At 56.2% G+C, this 18,743-nt stretch overlaps 1 protein-coding gene across 1 annotated transcript; it reads left to right on the top strand.

The window, feature by feature from the left end:
• The first annotated feature begins 1,043 nt into the window (after positions 1-1,043).
• On the top strand, positions 1,044-14,436 carry SH2D6 (SH2 domain containing 6). The gene is made up of 20 exons (XM_072951587.1): positions 1,044-1,161; positions 1,917-2,000; positions 5,885-6,118; positions 6,714-6,916; positions 7,033-7,693; positions 7,824-7,849; positions 8,226-8,260; positions 8,623-8,693; positions 8,781-8,913; positions 9,493-9,605; positions 10,189-10,249; positions 10,716-10,738; positions 11,089-11,149; positions 11,536-11,614; positions 11,746-11,776; positions 11,915-11,939; positions 12,362-12,417; positions 12,610-12,693; positions 12,842-13,000; positions 13,665-14,436. The coding sequence occupies exons 5-20, from the start codon at positions 7,691-7,693 to the stop codon at positions 13,779-13,781; spliced, it is 1,077 nt and encodes a 358-aa protein (XP_072807688.1). The 5' UTR covers positions 1,044-1,161; positions 1,917-2,000; positions 5,885-6,118; positions 6,714-6,916; positions 7,033-7,690; the 3' UTR covers positions 13,782-14,436.
• The last annotated feature ends 4,307 nt before the right edge of the window (positions 14,437-18,743 follow it).

Below are 18,743 nucleotides of genomic sequence, written 5' to 3'. Positions count from 1 at the left end.
CTGTTATCGACCCAAATTTGGGTCTACTTGCCCGTGGGAAGCAAAGCCAATCTACTGACATCCGGGTGTGGTGAAGGAAAGTACAGTTTATTGCAGGGTGCCTAGCAAGGAGCTCAGGACAGCTAGTGCTCAAAAAACCTGAACTCTCAGATGGTTTTGAGCAAAGCATTTTTAAAGGCAAGTCAAGGGAGAGGTGTCCCAGGGTCTGTGATCAGCTCGTGCATGATTCTGATTGGTTGATGGTGAGGTAACAGGGCAGTGTCACAGGGGTTAACATTATCAGTCCTTTGGCGCCAGTAGGTCTGGGGGCCACATGCTCAGAATCAGCAAGTAGTTAATTTCTTCCATTTGGTGGTGGATTTAGCAGCTGTAAAACAACTCAGGAAATGTGCATCAGAGACCATTATCTGGGTACTTCAGAGAGGAGCTACAACAGACGATATGGGGGAGGGGTCTGTCCTGAGAAGGCCCCATAGGGTCCTCCTGGGTTACAGATCCAGCCAGCAGGGTGCAGTTAAAGTTACAGGACAGTGTTAATATGTCCTTAATAGGGAATATGGCGGAGGGGAAGGTGCTCCCAAAGTTGGGTTCTTTCCCCTCAGGGCCCTGGGAGTGACTCAGAAACGTACATAGTCTGTGCATGGAAGTACCTGCACATACACAGATACCTGATTTTTCCAAGGAAGGGCCTTGCATCAGTAACTGGATAAAGCCGTTGTGTCGGTGGTCCTGCAGACCACGCCCATTTCTCTCAGCCAGTCTTGGGATGAGGGACAGGCCGCCATGCTTCTCTTCTCCACCAGGAGTCGCGCTTTCCCGGGGAACAACTGCCCAGGTCCCTATAGCGGCAGGGATGCGGTGAGGGGCACTTGGTCCTGTGTACGTAATTAGATGACTTTGGCCCAAGGCCCAGCATCCATCTCCGTTCTGGTCTCAGCTTTTCCGTTGGTAAAGCTGGGGAGGGTGATAGGGCCCGCCCCACCCATCGAGGAAGGATGTGTGGATGGAATCCGCGAAGGACATCCGCGAAGCGGCAGTGCCCGGTCTTTCCTAAGGGGCAGGCAGGAGGCCAGGCTGGTTTTCCATACTTTTTCTGCTCACCAGTCCTGGGAGAAAGGAACAAGGAAGCAACGGGAACAGGAGATGCCTGGCTCTAAGGCTGTAAGCTGAAGAAGGAAGCCTAAGCAGGGCCTTGTTACATCTGGAGAGGGTGGGGGAGCGGGGCAGGATGGGGGGATGGGGGATGGAGTGTAGGAAGAGTAGGGGGAGGATAGATGCCCCTCCTCCACTTTTCAAGGTAAATAGAGGAAAGGACCCCGGTGGTTGAAAGCGAGGTCAAAGGTCCTTGGTAACCATTTGCATTTAGAGAAGCTGATAAACAGGGAAAGGGCCTCAGGACATTTGTGCTCCGCCAGGGCCTGGTGATTGGTGTCCACTGACAGGAAAGGAACAAACCCTGGGCCTTCCAGAGAGAGACCAAGGCTGCTTGCAGGGAGGCAGGGGCTCTGAGCAGGTGGGGGAGAGGAGTAAGATTTGAACGTGCAGCTACAACAAATATTTTTTGAGAGCCTGTTATGCGCCAAGCTGCGGGCCGGGCACCTGGGATTTGGCAATGAACTGGACAGACACAGTTGCTACCCACTTAGAGCTCTTGCAGTGGAGTGAGAGTCTACAGTCTAGCCCTGAAATACACCCATAGATTTAATTATGGTGGGAGCCACAACTAAATTTAATTATTAGATAACTGAATATAATTATATATTATAAAATTGTATTTAAATATAATAATAATTTTAAAAAAATAATAAATAAAATTCGTTAAAATATATAATTAAATATAATGATAATAAAATATAAATATAAGTAAATTTAATTGTGTAGGGGGGACTGACTGCCCTGGTCTGGGACCCCTACAGGGAGTCACTTAAACTGGCCTGAAGGAAGAGGGAAGCAAAGGACCGGAGTTTCCAGCAGAAGAAAGGCAAGTGTGCAGCTCCCAGGTAAGGAGGAGCCTGTCTGAGACTAGAGAGGGATGAAGGAAGTCAGGTACCACTAGAAGTGTTTGCAGCCGCCCTGCCCCCACCTCACCCAGGCTTCCCGCTACTGGGACACCTGCTGGGCTGTCCTTAGGGTAGAATCTGGTCAGTGTGCTAATGCATCAAGTTCACAGGCAGCTCAAGGCGCTCTGGTGATCTGCATAATAAGGAGCTGAGGTGGAGGACAGGGTGCTTGCACCATCTGTGAAGACTGCCGGTTGCAGATGACCTGAGTGGCTTTTGAGAGGGATGGTAAAAAAAAAAAAATTGAAGTATAACATCTATGCAGGAGAGTCCTTTTTTCTTTCTTTCTTTTATTTTAACATTTATTTATTTAGCTTTGTTTTTCTATCCTTGAAAGCCCTCCCTCTTTTTCATATTCTGTAAGGACAGTAAAAATCTCAATTTCTTCCAACTGAAATTTCCTTAAGTCAACAAAGGGTGCAGAATGGGCCACCTGGGGCCCCATCACGGTAGAACCACAGGCAAAAAGGTGGGTGTGAGTGAGTCTGTGGGCAAAGGCAGGGGCTGGGGCTGGAGAGGTAGGTAGGACTGACTTGCTCGGCAACAAGAAGCGATTGTCTCCACTCAGGGCGGGGTCAGTCAAGGGTTCCTGGCAGAGCTGCATCATGGTCAAATCTGTCACGGGCAAAGTTCCAGAAGAGGGAGGGGCAGGGTGTGCGGGACCAAGGCACAGCACCGGGCGGCGGGGGCAGAGGCAGAGGCAGAGGCAAGCAGGGTGGCGTGAGCTCGTGCACTTCACCCTGGAGGCCAGAGAAAGCCAGCTCAACTTTCCGCCCCAACCCTCGACCTTGGAGAGTCTGCAGAAGGCTGGTGTGCTGCCCTCCAGAAAAACACAAACCACACAGCAAGCTTTGCATCTGTGTTCGGGGAGATGGAGGGAGGGACTGTCACAGAGCTCGGAAGCTGCAGCAATAAATGGTGGTGCAGCAGGGACCCTCTTAGGAGGGTCTGGGTGTCATCCGACCGCCCTGCATCACCTGTCACAGCCGCCACCGGACTGAGCTGAGTCAGTGGGCCTGGGCGGGCAGCAGGCCAGGGAAGCAGGGCTCTGCTTGTGCTCAGCCAGCCCCAACATCCTCCATCCATCAGCCCAGGAGGACCCCTTCTCTCCCCCCTGCCAACCACCGTCCTTAAGGATTGCCCCGGGGAGAGGGGCAGGGTGTAGCTGTGGTGGAGCGCAGGCTTAGCATGCACAAGGTCCTGGGCTCATTCCTTAGTACCGCCTCCAAAAATAAATAAACATAATAACCCCCCCAAAATAAATAATAATACAATTAAAAAAAAAAAAGATTGCCCCAACTTTACCTTTAACCCAACCACAGACATTCAGTTGGCCTCAGGCCCCTCCCCTAGGAGCTTTGTGGGCCTCTTAACTTGACCACCTGCTCGGATGAAAATATCCTGAGGACCCCTTCGTTCTCCCTTACCCCTCACAGGACTTGTTCCCCACTCCCCGCTCTCCCCTCCCCGTCCCCTCCTGCCCACGTGGCCCTAGGTCAGGGTCAGAAAGTTCTCCCTTCCCTCTTCCTCCCCAGCCCCTTCCACTTGCCACGATGGATTCCCATTCTCTCGGGAGCAGAAGCCCTGTCTTCTCAGAGTGCTCCTGGCTTTTCCCACCTTTCCCCCCATCTCCCTGGCTTAGGGGCCCTGGCTGTCCTGTGGCGACCCCATACCGCTCCCCACTTCTCTGCTTTCCTTCTTTTTATCTTTTTATCCGTATTGACAGATTTTTTTTAATTTTAAAAATAATGAATGCTTGTCATGTGAAAGTCCCAAAAGTATAGAAATGAAAAGCTACGCTGCTTCTTTCTGCCTGGTCTCACCTTCCCGTGAGACCCCTCATGGTTTGGGCCTCTTGGTGGCCATGTGGTGAACCCCCTGATGTTGTGGTTTTATCTCTAAATCAGAGTTCCTCACTGAAAGGAAGAGAAACCAACCCTAGGTACTTTAGGCTGAAAAATAATTTCTTCAAAATCGTCCTGTAGCTGACCACAATTCCGGGAGGACCTGAGAACCAACCAGGAGCAATGTCCCAAAGGCCACGGCCAACCTGGCCTAGTTGGAGGCACCTCTGGGCCGACACCACTGATCCCGGCTCTGGGTGGTACCGCTGGGCTCTCCACCTTCCTGGCCTCTGGAAGCAGGATTTAGCTGTCACCCCTTCCCCAGGGTGGATTCCTCTTGGTGCCCGCTTTGGATACAAAGCCCAGCATGGGGGCATCCTACTGGCAGAATGCCTGCACCCCAGCTGCCATGAAGGCTGGGAGGGCCTCATCTGGCTTCTGGATGGAGGCAAGGATTCAGACGGTGGAGATGGCCCCAAACGCAGGAAGTGCTCGACGCCAGCAGAAGAGGGTGACATCCCCTCCTGCCTTGAGGGGTCCAGCCCCACCTCAGCAGCTCTGGCTCCACGGTCCACAATCTCCCCCCTCTGAGACCTCTAGCCTCAGCCTGCTTCCCTGCTTCCCTGTCCTCCTTCAGGTCCTCAGAAACCACCCACCTCCTGCTCACAAGGCTTCCCACTTCACTCACACCAGGGACCGCAGCCAGCCTTCGCCACCTTCCCCATCCGCTGGCAACAGCTCTACCAACAGGGGTTCCGCCTCCTCAGGAGGAGCTGCAGTTTACTGTGCGCGCACTGTGTTTCCTGGGTACCATCCCATTCAGCCCTCAGAAGCGCCTCCACCACTGGGAATGCCTTGTTCGCATCCCTGTTTACACAGGAGGAAACTGCAGCCCAGAGGGACTGAACATCTCCTTGGGTCTGCCCTCTCCGTCACTAGGAGCGGCCCCCTGGGGGCAGGGCCTGGGTCACGGTTTTTTTCTCTGCTGGCGACCCCTGTGTTCCCTATGAGCTAAAGGCTATGTGATTCTAAAGATGTCCTGGGGGTCGCATCTTCTCAGACTTTCTCAAACTTGGCTTATCAAAAGATGATTCAGGATGCTGGTTTAAAATAACATCGAGCCCCAGTTCCCTCCTGGAACATTCAATTCTTGAGATCTCAGGGAAGGTCTGGGAATCTAAGACATCCACAAGCCCTCCAGGGATTCTTGTGATCAGCAAATGGGGGGGGGGCACTGCTCTAGGGAGCTGTTTGTTTTCTCAGGGTGGGTTTAGATTATGCTGGGCCCGAAAATTTCGGCCTGTTCTCATTGGAGAGCTGAGATCCGGAAAATGTGGAGAATGGCTGTCGGTTGTAGAAGGACCGCAAAACTGGCCCTCAGTTGCTGCCAGACCATGGGGCCCAGGGAACCTTCAAAGTGTGAGTTTCTAGCAATTCCATATCTAGGAATTCATCCCAAGGGAGTAGCTATGGTTGTTCCCAAAGCAACCCCGTGCCAGAGATGGAGCAAGAGGTTGTCCGAATCTGCCTGTGCGATCAGGAAGAAGCAGAGTGCTGCAGGGCTGGCTGGGCTGAAACAAAGCCATGGGGCAGACTCCTTCCATCCCCTCCTCCCTGGTGTGCCCGGAGCAGTGCCCCCACCCAGAAGGCATGGATCCCCTCCTCTGCCTGGGGCTCCTTCCCCCACCCAGGCCCTGGCGTTTGCCTATGCAAAGCCCTGAACAGAAGGAGGAGGTGTCAGAGGCAAGGGCAGTATGACTGGGAGCCTACTCAGTTTGGGGTTTGCTGTGGGGTGGTGTCAGAGCTTCCCGCTGACTCTCACCTGCAGACTCTGGTCCCAGAGGAGGTCCCCTTGGTGGGGGAACTTGCCCCTGCCTTATGGTTCAAATGTGGAACAAAGGTAACCGGGGGAGTGGAAGTCAGGACCCTTGTCCCTGACTCCAGGCTTCCCGGATTGTTCCTTTGTTTTTGTTTACACAGTTTTTCCCACTATACCAAATGGGCCCCCCTCAAGCCACCCCAGTGACTTTTCAGAGAGTCTTAAGTGCCGTTTTGCCTGCCAGTCCCAGGAATCATCTGATCTTCCTCTCTGAAGTCGGTGGCCAGCTCCAACCCTGGGCTCTCCTCCCCAGTGCCCCGAGTCTCATGGTCTCCAAAGATGCAAGCACTTGGCCTTCATTTCTCCTTTGTGCCGACTGCCAGGACATCACCAAAGTAATAACCACAGGAAAATTACAGTGCCCTTGAAAGTTCTATAAATTCATGATCGTTATCTGTGTTCCCTCATTCCCTGGTCTGAACAGAGTCAGATACCAGATACCAGTCAGACACCCTACTTTTCGCCTCAATACCTCTCAGAAGCCAGAGTTCCAAAATTCACTCGGGTAGCAGAGCACCAGGAAGCCGAGGGCTCCTAAGGAAGCCTGTGATTACTGATGTTCTAATTTCATCACAGGAAAGGAGGGTCAGGACTCAATCCCCAGTGAGGTACAGGATGCTCAGTGTTTAGAGCAAAGGCTCTGGGTTGGGCAAACCTTGGATTGAATCCCACCTCCAACACTTAACTAATTGTATGACCTTGGGAAGGTCACTCAGTTTCTCAGAGCCTCAGTGCTATGGACTGAGTTACATACCCCACCATCCCCCAAATTCACACGTTGAAGCCCCAACCCCGCAATGTGACCGTATTTGGAGACAGGGCCTTTAGGGAGGTAATTAGGGTTAAATGAGGTCATAAGGGTGGGGCCCTGATTCAATAGGGCTGGTGTCCTTATAAGAAGAGATCAGAGATCTCTCTCTCTCTCCCCAGAATGCTCTCTCTCTCTGCATGCACAGAGGAAAGGTCGTGTGAGGATACAGCGGGAAGCTGACTGCAAGCCAGCAAGAGAGCCCTCGCCAAAAGCCAGCCCTGACAGCACCTTGATCTCGGCTTCTAGTCTCCAGAACAGTGAGAAAATAAATTTCTGTTGTTGAAGCCACCCAGTCTGTGGAATTCTGTGACGGCTGCCCGAGGTGACTAATACGCTCATTTTCCTCATCTGAAAAGCAGGGATAAAATTAGGACTTGCATCATGAGGCTATTGTGAGAATCCAGTGAGGAAATGCGTGTGTAATGCCTGCCTGTTTAGTTTTCCTACAGCATCTTCAGCACCTGGAACAGTGCCTGGTGGATAGTGGATGTTCAATTAATACCTACTGAATGAAGAACTACATCCATCACAAAGCGAGCTGTCAAACCGCATGCAAGTGCATCTATCTGAGCTTTTCACCAGCCTCCACCTCCTTGATCATCGATCACCACTCACCAGCAAATGACAGCAGGCACAAAGGGTTTAAGAAAAGTGTCTGCAGGGATAGTCTCCTGGTTTTAATGGGATGTGCCAGGAATGCCATGTCTTCTGTGAACGGGGAAGGGGCTTGGTCTGGCTGATCCCCAGTAGAGTCTGAGTCTTTGGGAGGAGAGGGTATTAATCAGGAAGCTTTGGAGCCCTGGTCCAGCTTTGCGGGCCTGGGCAGGGAAGAGAGAGCTCTTCTTCCCATGGGGTGGGGGGTGTGCGTCGTGGGGCAGATGCAGCTGTGGGAGGCGATGTGGGGGAGGCTGGGGGGAGCTGTGGCTGGGTCCTGGGAGTGGTGCAGGCAAAGCTGGTCTGGGGTTGGAGGCCACAGCAGGCCCACCTTCCTGGTGTGCTTGTGAAATGCAAATGATGAGAACAATAGGGCCCTGTCCCCAGGCCATTTGTGGCAGAACCTGGACTCCCAAGGAGGCACAGCTTTCTCACCTTGGCCATGGTGAGACTTGGTCCTAGGGAAGCCCCAGGTGCATGTACCGGCCCACCCCTGGGGGCCCAGGACTCTGGGCAGGGAGGGTCATTCCCACTTCACTGACCAGACCCTTACTCCCCTCCCTGACTCTTCCCAGGAAAAGCTCAGCAGAAGCAAGCCCAGGTGAGTCCTCGGTCCCCTCCCTTACCTCGCCCTCCTATCTTGTTCCCACCTCACTGCCCCTTTCCAGGGCACAGCCATCCTTAGAGCAGGCCTTCCACACCCAGTGAGGCCATCCATGGACCTCCACCCCCTGGGAACACTAGGGCTCTCCCACTGCCAGCTTCCCTGGGGCACCAACTCTGCTGTCTGTGCACCCCGGGCACTAGCTCTGCCCGCAGACGCTTCCTCCTGCCGCCCTGGTCCCCGGCTGCTATCACATAACTCCAGGGGGCGCTATTTCACACTGCCATGGATGTGAGTGTCCTAGGGTTGTGCAGGGTCTGGAGGACACAAAATCACAGCCCCCTGGGCAGAGCTGATTAGAGTCTGATTGCAGGTTGGGGCCACCCCTTCCACCCCCGAGGTGTGCAGGTAAGTGTCCCAGAGAGTCTCCCCTGAGGGCTCTGGACACCTCCTGCCCATCACTGACCAGCACTGCTAAGTCCCTGGAGCTCTTCTACCTGTCTTGGTCAGAATTAGGGATGCCTGGGGTGGGGGACTGGCATGGGGGGGACAGGCTGCGAGGCCCCCTTATTTCCAAAATGCCTACCTCACTGGCCCTGCTGCAGTGTTGGAAGGGCCCATCATGAACGGTTCCTTTGAGTTGAATGAAGCATTGAGGCCACTGCAAAAGTGCAGGTGGTTTTTTATATTGGGGGGAGAGAGAAAGTCATTGTGCTAGGCAGGGGCTGGGCTGGGAAGAGATGAGGCAGTCTTACCAGCCTCCTGTCCAGACTCCCCACCTTGGAGAAGAGACGCCCCCCGCCCAGCTCCTCTGCCTGCCCCAGGGACCTGGAGACGCCAGGTAAGTCCAGCTGCTGAGCTGGGCGTGGGGTCGGGGAGGCAGCGGCCACCACTGCTCCTGCACCTCCTCCATCCTCCCTATGCTCAGCATCCCTTCCTGGAAGCCCAGGAGGAGAAGGACGAGGAGGAGGATAAATATGAGCTGCCCCCCTGTGAGGCTCTGCCCCTGCGCCTAGCTCCCGCACACCTTCCTGGCACTGAGGAGGACTCTTTGTACTTGGGTAAGGGCTGGGAGGTTGAGGCAAGGAGGCTGGGTGGTCAGGCAGGACAGGAGGGTCCGCACAAGGGAAGAGGGCCAGGCCTTGCCTATTTGTCTGTCTGGCCTGGGGCAGCGAGGGGAGGCCTCAGCTGGCAGTCACTGAGGCCTCTTGGCTGGGCAGAGAGAGAGGGATGGCGGGAGGGAGGGAGGAGGGGAGAAGGGAAGGAGGAAGAGTGGGAAGGAGAGGGGCCTGGAGGGGCAGTGTAACCAAGGCAACAGTAGGGAAAGCAGGAGGCCTGACAGGGTCTCCTGGGCCTGGCATTCCCCCTCTGAGATCCCGGCACATCCTGGAGCAAGGGTAGGGGTGCCGAGAGAGCCCCAGCTGCTGCTGGCACCCCACCCCCACAGCTCGGGGCTGGGCCAGGTGGGGGCAGGGAAGCTGTCCGCCTCCAGTTGCCATGGATACACGGCTGTCGGGAAGCCAGAGAGCAGGAAGGGGAATGAGGGAGGAGGGAATAGAGGCTGGGGGGTGGGGGGGGAATGGGAACCCAACCTACGTGGGAGGAACCCACCGAGTCACAATGCTTGGGGTCTTTTCCAGATCACTCTGGCCCCCTGGGTCCACCCACGTCATCACCACCACCACCACCGCAGCCCCAGCCTGAGATGGTGAACAGCCTCCCCACCCACCCCACCCCAGGCTCCCACTTCCCAGTGAGTAAATCTAAGAGGCATCTCATTTGCGAGATTCCCCTACGTCTGCATTCAAGAGGCCCCTGAAAAATTAGCTGCGTCAGAAGCCGGTTAACAGTCGCTCCTCCCACCTGCCTGGCCTGGTCCTTTTCCCCCCACCATCAGCATCGCCCTGGACTCGCCCTTCTCGCCTGAGCCAGGAGAAGGGAGTGCGGGGTGGGGGGTGAGGGGGTGAAGCTCAGCCACCCCTCCAGGCCCCTGAGGCCCCAGGAAACCCTCTCAGCCTACGGACTGAAGAAATCCTTCACTCAGCTGCCAATCACTGCCAGCGCTCATTCCTGCCGTGAGCCCGCTGTGGGCTTTGAAAGCTACTGCTTTCATCATATGTTTTATGGGAATAAAAAGAAAAACCAGGGGAGATGCATAACAACAACAACAAAAGAGCCACAGCATAGAAGCAAAGGAGAGAATCACCTCCTTTGTGCATTAATGCTTGTCACAGTGTTTTTAAAGCTGCACAGATCCCACCCCACCATCCTTGCCCTCCCGATGGCACAGTGTCCCTCAGCACCCCCCACCCTATTCTCCTGCTTCGTGCCCACAGCTGAAGGCAGCACCGTGCCTGCAGGAGGCGGGGAAGCAGGGCCGGCCCTTTGGGAGGCGAGGTAATGGGGATGTTCTGGCCCACTCAGGCCTCGCCCTGAGAAAGGGAATCTTGGCCCCCATGGAGGGAGGCGGGGAGAGTGGAACTGGCCTTACACTGGTCTCATGCTTTGCCTGGTGACTGTGTCCCCCACCCCTACCTGTTCCTCATTTTTACCTGCCGGTCCCCCTAAGGCAGGCAGTTCAGGAGGAGACTGAGGCCCAGATGCATTCAATGCTTTGCCTGAGATCACAGAGTCCCTGACTCCCGGGCCGGTTCTGCACCTGCTGTGGTCTCTGGGTCGGGAGACGGGCACCCTGGGGGTGTGAAGTGAGGCCACTGAGGGTGAGAATGGTTTACACCTGGGACTTCAAAGCTGGCTCCGAGGAGCCCCTCAGAGAAGTTCCAAGGACCCACCGCCCTTCCAGCCGAGGCTTCACTGAGCCCCTCTCCCTGCTGCTCCTGACCGGTGGGTCTTTTCCTTCCAGGGCTGGACGCACGGACCCACGCGGTGAGTGCCCCTCACGCTAGGATGCTGGCTAGGAAGTTGGCAGGGATGGGTGAGAGGTGTGGGAGGGCCAGGAAATATCCCTAAAACCCAGGGAAAAGGCCCAGAGCAGAGCCCCTCCCCCTCTGTCACAGGCCCCTGGCTCGGCGGCCCCCAGTGTCTCCTGGGGAGGGCCCCACGCTGGAGGAGGGGGTGCTCACGGGCACCCCCTTCCTGGTAAAGGGGCAATTTCAATCATTCCGCGTCCACCTGGTGTGGGGGTGAGATGCCAACGGCTCCCCCAAGTGATGGCTCCGTCCTTCCTCCCCTTCACCGGTCAAACACTGGGTCCCCCACATCCCTCCATCCCTTAGGTTTCCGGCCCTCCACAGAAGCCCGATGAGGGCATCTACCTGGAGTGTGAGCCCAGTCCAGGTGAACACCTCCCTCCGCCCTGCTCCATCCTGCCTTGAGGCCCTGGGCTGCTCCCCCGCAGCACAGCACACTCTCCTGGATCCATCTTCTCCCCTGTCCTCTCTCAGCATCCCCACAACACGCATCTGCCTTCAGACACCCACATGGACACCCACGCTGCCGCCTCTGGTCCAGGTTGACCCACACTGTGCCCCAGAGGGAGGGGGCCCCCTCAGAACAAGGGCCGTGGGGAGCTTCCTAGCTGTTGCAGCCAGGCCAACACTCTCCCTGGTTGGGAAGACTCCCCAAAGGCCAAGCTGCAGAGAAGCAGAGGCCAGCAGCTGTCCCCAGCCCCACCCTGGATTTCCCTGCCTGGTGCCCAGCCCAGCCTAACCACTCTGTTTTAGTCCTGGCTTTGACTCAGACTCTGAACTCCCAAGCCCTGAGGCCCCCAGTCCCTCTACCAAGGACATCAGTGGGGCCCAGGTGAGCACCCCACCAGGTGTGTGTACGTGTATGTGGGGGTGATGGCCAATCCAAGCTTCTCAAAGTTCACTGGGCTCTTTCTTTTGGGAGATAAAGACCCTGATCTCTGTTCCCCAATTTGCTCCCCACAGGCCCACCATAGCCCACCAGGAAGCTCAGAATGTAAGAGGCTGGGCATAGGGGCAGGGGAGGTGAGCTGGGAGGGAGGGAGAGAGCAAGGGAGTCTCAGGGTAGGGCTTCTGGCCCAAAGGAGCAGGCCGGCAGTGCCAGGCTCTTCTGACTCCACATCCTGTGTCCCAGGGAGCGTGGAATGCCACCTCTGAAGGTGAGTACAGCACAAACCCAGACAGTCACGCAGGGCCCTCCCAGTCACGGCCCTGCAGGCCACAGACTGACTCCCAGCCTCTACCCTGCCTCCCAGTTTGCTGGGGGGGGGGGTCCCTGCAGCTGACTCCAGCTGAGGGCAGGCCTGAGGGGACCCCCTTGGGCATTTTCTAGGGTCTGCACCAAAGCAGGAAGCTCCCAGCCTGTACCTTAAGGTCATTCCTCATTCGGAGGCCACACACGGCCTAGCTGGTGGGTCCTACTGGAGCCCTCGGAGAGGAGGGGGGAGGTACTGGGTGTCCCGCTGTGGGCTTCAGACCTTTGGGTACCCCCCGGGACCTCGCCACCCTCACAGCTGGCCCCGAAGCCTCCTTGGCCTGATCCCCTCCTAGCCCCAGCACTATAATCTGCTTCTTCCCCCAGGAAGGAGAGCCTCTCTTTCCTCTGGAGCGGTCACCCAGAACACCTCAGCTGCTGAGGTGAGGAGGGGCTGGGAAAGGGCTGGTGGGGGAGGCCCGGGGAGCCCTCCTGGGCTGGGGTCACCGTTGGACGCACTGGGCACCAGGTAGGGGAAGGTCGACATGAGCACAAATGACTGCAGCCCAGCGTTCTCCGTCCTCCCCCCTCCTGTGCCCTGGCACATCTGGGAGTGGCTGTGTGTGTTTGTACAGACAGGCAGTCTGCTGGGCCAGCCCTGGTACTCAGAGAACTGTGACCGCCATGCAGTTGAGAGCGCCCTGCTCCGACTCCAAAAGGTGGGCAACCACAGACCCCCTGGGCCTTGTTGGAAACCCCTCCTGCTCCTGGGCTGCGGCTGGGCTGAGCGGGCGGGAGCGGCCACTCAGGGGTGGAGTCAGGGCCGCTGCTGGAGAAGGAGGTTGACGGAAGGGCTCTTCTTTGCAGGACGGGGCCTACACCGTGCGCCCCAGCTCAGGCCCTCATGGCTCCCAGCCCTTCACCCTGGCTGTGCTTCTCCACGGCCGGGTCTTCAACATTCCCATCCGGCGGCCGGATGGCGGGCGCCACTATGCCTTGGGCCGGGAAGGCAGGAACCGAGAGGAGGTGGGTGATGGAGGAGGTAGCGGGTTAAAGGGCGAGGAACAGCAGAGCAGTCCCTGGGCCCAGCCAGGAGCATTTGCCTAGGGGAAAACTCCACATTTTGTGTTTTTCTGGAGTGGGTGGAAATCTCAGTGGCCAGTGTCCTGAGTTCCTTCCCAGAAGCCTGCACTTTGAGAAGAGACCCATCCTGCTCTGGGGGGAATCACCCCCCCCAACCCCCCAGCATGGCTCAGTCTGCACAGGGCCCTGCTGGGGGCATGTGTACCTGTAATGGACCTAGCTGGGAGGAGGGCAGGGTCCAGGTACTCCAGACACCTATTTGTACCAAGGACTCAACTTTGCACCCAGCGCTTGCTAGGCTGCCAACTAGAGACGGTCACCATGCAGCTCCCCACAGCAGAGGACCAGGGCAGAGGCACGGGCCCAAAGTTACTGCATCTGACCTGGGTCATAGGAGTCTGGCCAAGAGCATGCCTATGGAGGAAGTCCCAGGAAAGGCCTGGAACTGAGCAGTAAAAAGGCAGTGGAACTTCGTGGGGGCAAACAGGAAGGAAAATATTTAGAAAAATGTCAACAAGCCCCCTCGCCACAGCCCCTCGGTTCCCTCGGGAGGTGTCTCCCAGCATGAGGCTCAAGGGACTCACTGACGCCCTGCCTCCCTGTCCAGCTCTTCTCCTCTGTGGCTGCCATGGTCCAGCACTACGCGGAGCACCCCCTGCCGCTCGTGGACAGACACAGCGGCAGCCGGCAGCTCACCTGTCTGCTCTTCCCCACTAAGCCGTGATGCCACAGTGGATGTGCACACCCACCTCTGGCCCGACTTTGCTCCTTGGGCTGTCTCCCTCTCTCCTCTCCCAGGTCTCCACCCCTCCAGCCCAACCCCCATCCTGTGCCCCAGTCCCTGCAGGGCCCCCTGAGAGGCACTGGGAAAGGTTGCCCAGAGGCAGAAAGGGTCCCCAAGACCACACACCCCATGCTCACGCAGACCCTGGCACTGCCACCTCTTGCTGCATCTCCAAGACTGGGAGGGAGGGGACAGGCAGGACCCCCAGTCCTGGCCCCCAGACATGGCCTCCCCAGCTGCTCAGAATGATGGCTTCTGTGGGAAGCTGAGCCTCAGGGGGTTAGCACAGGCACTGCTTGGACGCAGAGAGAATCTTCTCACATTCCGCCTGGGGCTTAACACAGGGCTGGCATCCCAGAGGGACTTGGTCACCCCGCACATCGCTTGCTTTCAATAAATATTTGTTGAGTGCATCCTTGAATTCTGCTGAGCAAAGGAGAGATGGCCTCTATGAGGTGCCAAGGTTCTCGAATGTCCCAGGGCACAGCCTGGGCCTGGGAGTGATAGAGGTCAGGTCAGGCCAGGCCAGAAGGGCGGCCCCATTTTGGCCCCTGGGCTGGGGCTTTGGCCCTTAGATGGTCTGTGCGGGCCCCCTGGGTGGCTGAGTTTTGTTTCATTGTTTTGTTGGGGGGTGGGTTCAGGGAGGGGGAGGAGAGAGGTTCAGTGCTGCTCAACCACCCCATTAAATGATCAGAATAAAGTTCAGGACTTGTCTACCACCCATTTACCGCACAGCGTTCCACCGGGGAGGGATGAGCCTGATTTTGCGTGCTTGGGTGTGGTCTGGGGTAGGGGAGACGGGCGGACTCCAGGAAAGATCTGGGTATTGGACACGCCAGTTCCGGGATCAAAAGCCCCACGTGGAGTTCAGAGAAGACCATCGGAGTAGAGCCGCCTGGGAGGCCCCAGGCCTGGGGGCTCCGAGATGGGCCGGCGGCCCGCGGGCGGGCGGGGCGGGCAGCGCGCGGAGGAGGGTGGCCCCGCGAGGGCTGGGCGAGGGGCGGGGGCGTCCCCGGGGCCCTGGCGCGGCGCCCGGAACACCCCGTGCCGGAAGCGCATGTGACCGTGACTCCACAGAAGCCGGGAGCGCCGGGAAACAAAGGGCGGCTCAGCGGCCGCCGCCGGCGCTCGGGCTGGCACGGAGGGCGCGGACCCCTGCCCCCAGCCGGGGACTCGGCTCTGCCCCGACCCACCCTGCACGCCCAGGCCGGGCGGGAGCCGCCCGATCCTTATGAGGCCCGGGCGGGAGCCCCGGGGAGGTGGGGAGGGACGGCAGCCCCGAGGACACGCGGGTGAGAAGTCAGCGCGAGGCTGGGAGGGCGTCGTGGGGTCCCGGCTGGGCTGGAGAGCGTTGACCGGTGCTTCTCCGGCAAATGACCCTCTCCGATCCTTAATTCCTGTGACAGAGGCGAAGATAACCGTCCCTACCAGTTGTCCTAGTGTTGGGAGGCTCAAGTGGGGCGGTCCACGTGAGATGGCGAGCACGGCCCAGGGCCTGATGGGTGCTCTCTGGCCCTTCTTTCCAATCAATGTCACGTGAATTCCGGTCAATGAACTGCCGCTTTCAGCGTTCACTACTGGAGGGAAGTAATTTATGGCTGTGGCACCAGGAAGAGGAACCGGATGAAGCGGCTGGCTCAGGGTGGGGTGAGGGTGGGCACTGCTGTTTGTATATGTGTGTTGGGGGGGGTGATTAGCAGCTGAGAACTCTAGCCCAGAAAGGGAGATGCGACCCCAAGCCAGCCTCCCTCTGCTCTGTTAGCCAGCCCTGGCTCCCTCCAGGCCCTGGCTGGGAGTGGTCACTGTACACTGTCCTCAGGCTGACCCAGGCAGGGACTCAGGGCTGGAGAGGGTGGGTCTCAGGGTGGAGTCAGACTCCTGCATGCCCCACCAGCTGTGCAGGTTTGAGTTCTTTTGAGGAACCCTCCACCCTATGGCCACAAAGGCCTTAGGACCTAATTTTACCAAGCGGTGAATTTACCTAGCCCTGAAGCCATGTGGCCTGTAGGGGGTGGAGTAGAGGCCACAGCATAGCGCTCGAGTTTGTGGCTCAACAGGGACTCTGCTTGGTCCCAGCTGGGGGACTGACTTTAAGGAACTAGCCTCATCCCTGCCCTCCCTGGGGAAAAAGAGGAGGAGCAGTCTGGGCTGCTGGGACAGTCTGTGATAAGGGACCCAGAGGACCAAACAGAAACATGGTCTGGAGAACAACTCGGCCTAGCCAGCACTTCCTCAGCCTGCAGGTCTGTGCTTAAAAGCCCCCTTCTCCAGGAAGCCTTCCTGGCTGCCCTAGCCTGGGCTTGGGCACTTAGCAATTTGCCTTTTCACTCCCAGGAAAGGACCAACTGCTACTACTGCCCGGAATATAGTAGGTGCCAAATATTTGTTGAAAGAGTCACTGAATAGGTGAAGTCTACTCTGGATCCCTCTAAAGCTGATAACATTCCTTGATCAGGGCTTCCTTTGTAAGAGAAAAATCCAACCCAGTGCAGTCCAACAGAACTTTCTGTAATGATAGGAACATTCTGTATCTGCATTGTCCAGTACAGTAGCCATGAGCTACAGGAACGCTTGAAATGTGACTAGTGTGATGGAGAAACTGAATTTTTAATGGTAATTGAATTAATTTTAATTCAAATAGCCACATAGAGTTCATAGCTATCCTGTTGTTCCAAGTCTCTTGTCTTCCCAAGTGTGAGGGGCAGTGGTGAGAGAGAAGGCTAGAGAAGTTGGGGGTGGGGGCTGGGTCCAGAGGACACCAGGGGTCCTCCGTAATGAATGTGAGCCCAAGCGGGCCTCTGATGCTCTGAGCGGGGGCGGCTGCAGAAAGGATGATATTTTAGGAGGCTCAGTCTAGCTGTGCGGTGCTGAGTGGGTCGGAGGGCAGCACAGAGGCAGGGAGAACAGTTAGGGGCTGCAGCTATTGCTGGGATCCAGATGAGAGATGACACCCCTTGTTTTTCACCACTGCCCCTTCAAACACCCCTTTTCCATTTCCTCTCACCCAGCAAGCTAGACTCTAGAAAATTCTAAGCAGGATCACCAACTAGGCTATCAGGTCTTGGAAAAATGCCACTGGGTGAGGAAACTCATGGATTACCAAGCGGCCTGGAAGTGTTTATAGGACAGGGTAACCGAGGAGGTGTGCCGGTGGGAAGGGTGTGAAAGCATGGCTAACCCTAGACAAGACCGCACCTGTGGGGCTCAGGATGTGTTCTGTGCAACCGTCCAAGCTACTTTCAGCTTTCGTTTCTAAAGAGGTAGCTGATCCCGGGACAAAAACATGGGTTCTGGGGCCAAAGGACCTAGCTTTGACTCTGGCTCAGTCACTCACTGCCTGGATGACTTTAACTTCAGTCTCTGCACTTTTAAATCGGGGTAAATAGTATCTGCTTCTTAGGATTGTTGTGAGAGCCTGACATGTGGTAAAGCCGAATGGCTGGTACTTGGTAACAGTCCTAAGTCCTAGCCTTGACTGTGGGCCTGCCTGTGGGCTATCCTGCACTCCAGTTTCCCCAACACACACACACACACACACACACACACACACACACACACACACACACACACACACACACACACACACACACACACACACCTTTAGGCATTGTTAAAACTGTAATGATTGTTTTCTCTGCCCACCTCGCTTTCCTGTCGCCTCCTCTTGGTAACACGACCCACTGCCCCCACCACAGAATTAGGCATGTGACCTGGGTCTGGCTGCGACCAAAGGCCAACCAAAACTTTCTCTGAGATGGATATACTGATGTTGAGAGAGAGAAGCCCTCTCTCCAAACCTGAGCTTGGGCACCAAATGGTAACCTTCCCTACCACGTGGCAGAGCCTGTCTGCAGAAGTCAGGCAATGACATGGAGAAAAATAGGACATTGGATCCTGTCCCAAGGTCCCCACTTTTGCTGCAATGCCCCTCCCAACTGTGTGAGCTAGAAATTTCCTTTTTGATTTAAGCTAGTGGGGGGAGAGAGAGTATAGCTCAGTGGTAGAGTGTGTGTTTAACATGCATGAGGTCCTGGGTTCAATCCCCAATACCTCCATTTAAACAACCTAATTACCTCCCCTCAAAAAATTAAAAAAAAAAAAAGCTAGTGGAGATTTGGCCTCTGATATTTGTAAAGAAGATTTCTTGTGTCCTTGAAGTTTGAGGACATCAAGGGAAGGGATTCGGCAGAAGCACAGAGCAGTGAGTGGTAGAACCAGAATTCTGCACACCTGCTGAAGGACTCTCTTTCCCCACCTTCACTTGCAGCCTCCAAGGACCCTTGAATCAGGGGTCATAGGAAACAGCCCTTCTCCACTGGGACAGGGCTCAGCAAACTCACTGCCTTCCCAGAGCAACACTCCCAGCATCCTCCTCATGTGTCAAGGATGTGAGAGGAGCCAGCTGGCTGTCTAACCCCTATCTACCTACGGTGGCCTGCTCAGCAGAGAGGAGGTCCTCACCCCTGCCCACACCATTCTGAGTGCCTATGATTCTACTGCCCTTGTGGCTTCAGTGACCATTTATGGGGATACTGAGGTCAGTTTAGAAGTGTTTTAGACCTAAATTCTCGCAGATGTTTCTTTACTTTGCAATTCTGGTTAAGGAGAGAGGGGGAGTTGGGAGCCAAAGGACTTCAGGAAAGTGGTTTCCACATCTGGTCTCCAGACACCTATGGACCACGATGACGATGTCACCAGTCGGTGACGAAAAAGGAGAAAAACCACAGCCTGAGACGTGAGCTCTTCCTGAAGCAAAATTACTCCACTTACTGGACCATCCTTTAAGGAGAAATCAAGTTCCTCCTTTTTTGGTATTAGGTTATACTTTCTTTAGCTACATCTTTTTTCTGTTTTTTTTTTCTTTCTGGGTGGGGGGAGGTAATTAGGTTTAGTCACTATTTA

Source organism: Vicugna pacos, chromosome 28 (genome assembly GCF_048564905.1).
Source record: "Vicugna pacos chromosome 28, VicPac4, whole genome shotgun sequence".
In the NCBI taxonomy this organism is placed as follows: Eukaryota; Metazoa; Chordata; class Mammalia; order Artiodactyla; family Camelidae; genus Vicugna; species Vicugna pacos.
The sequence above is the reverse complement of the archived record's forward strand: the minus strand, read 5'-3'. Positions and strand labels throughout refer to the sequence as shown.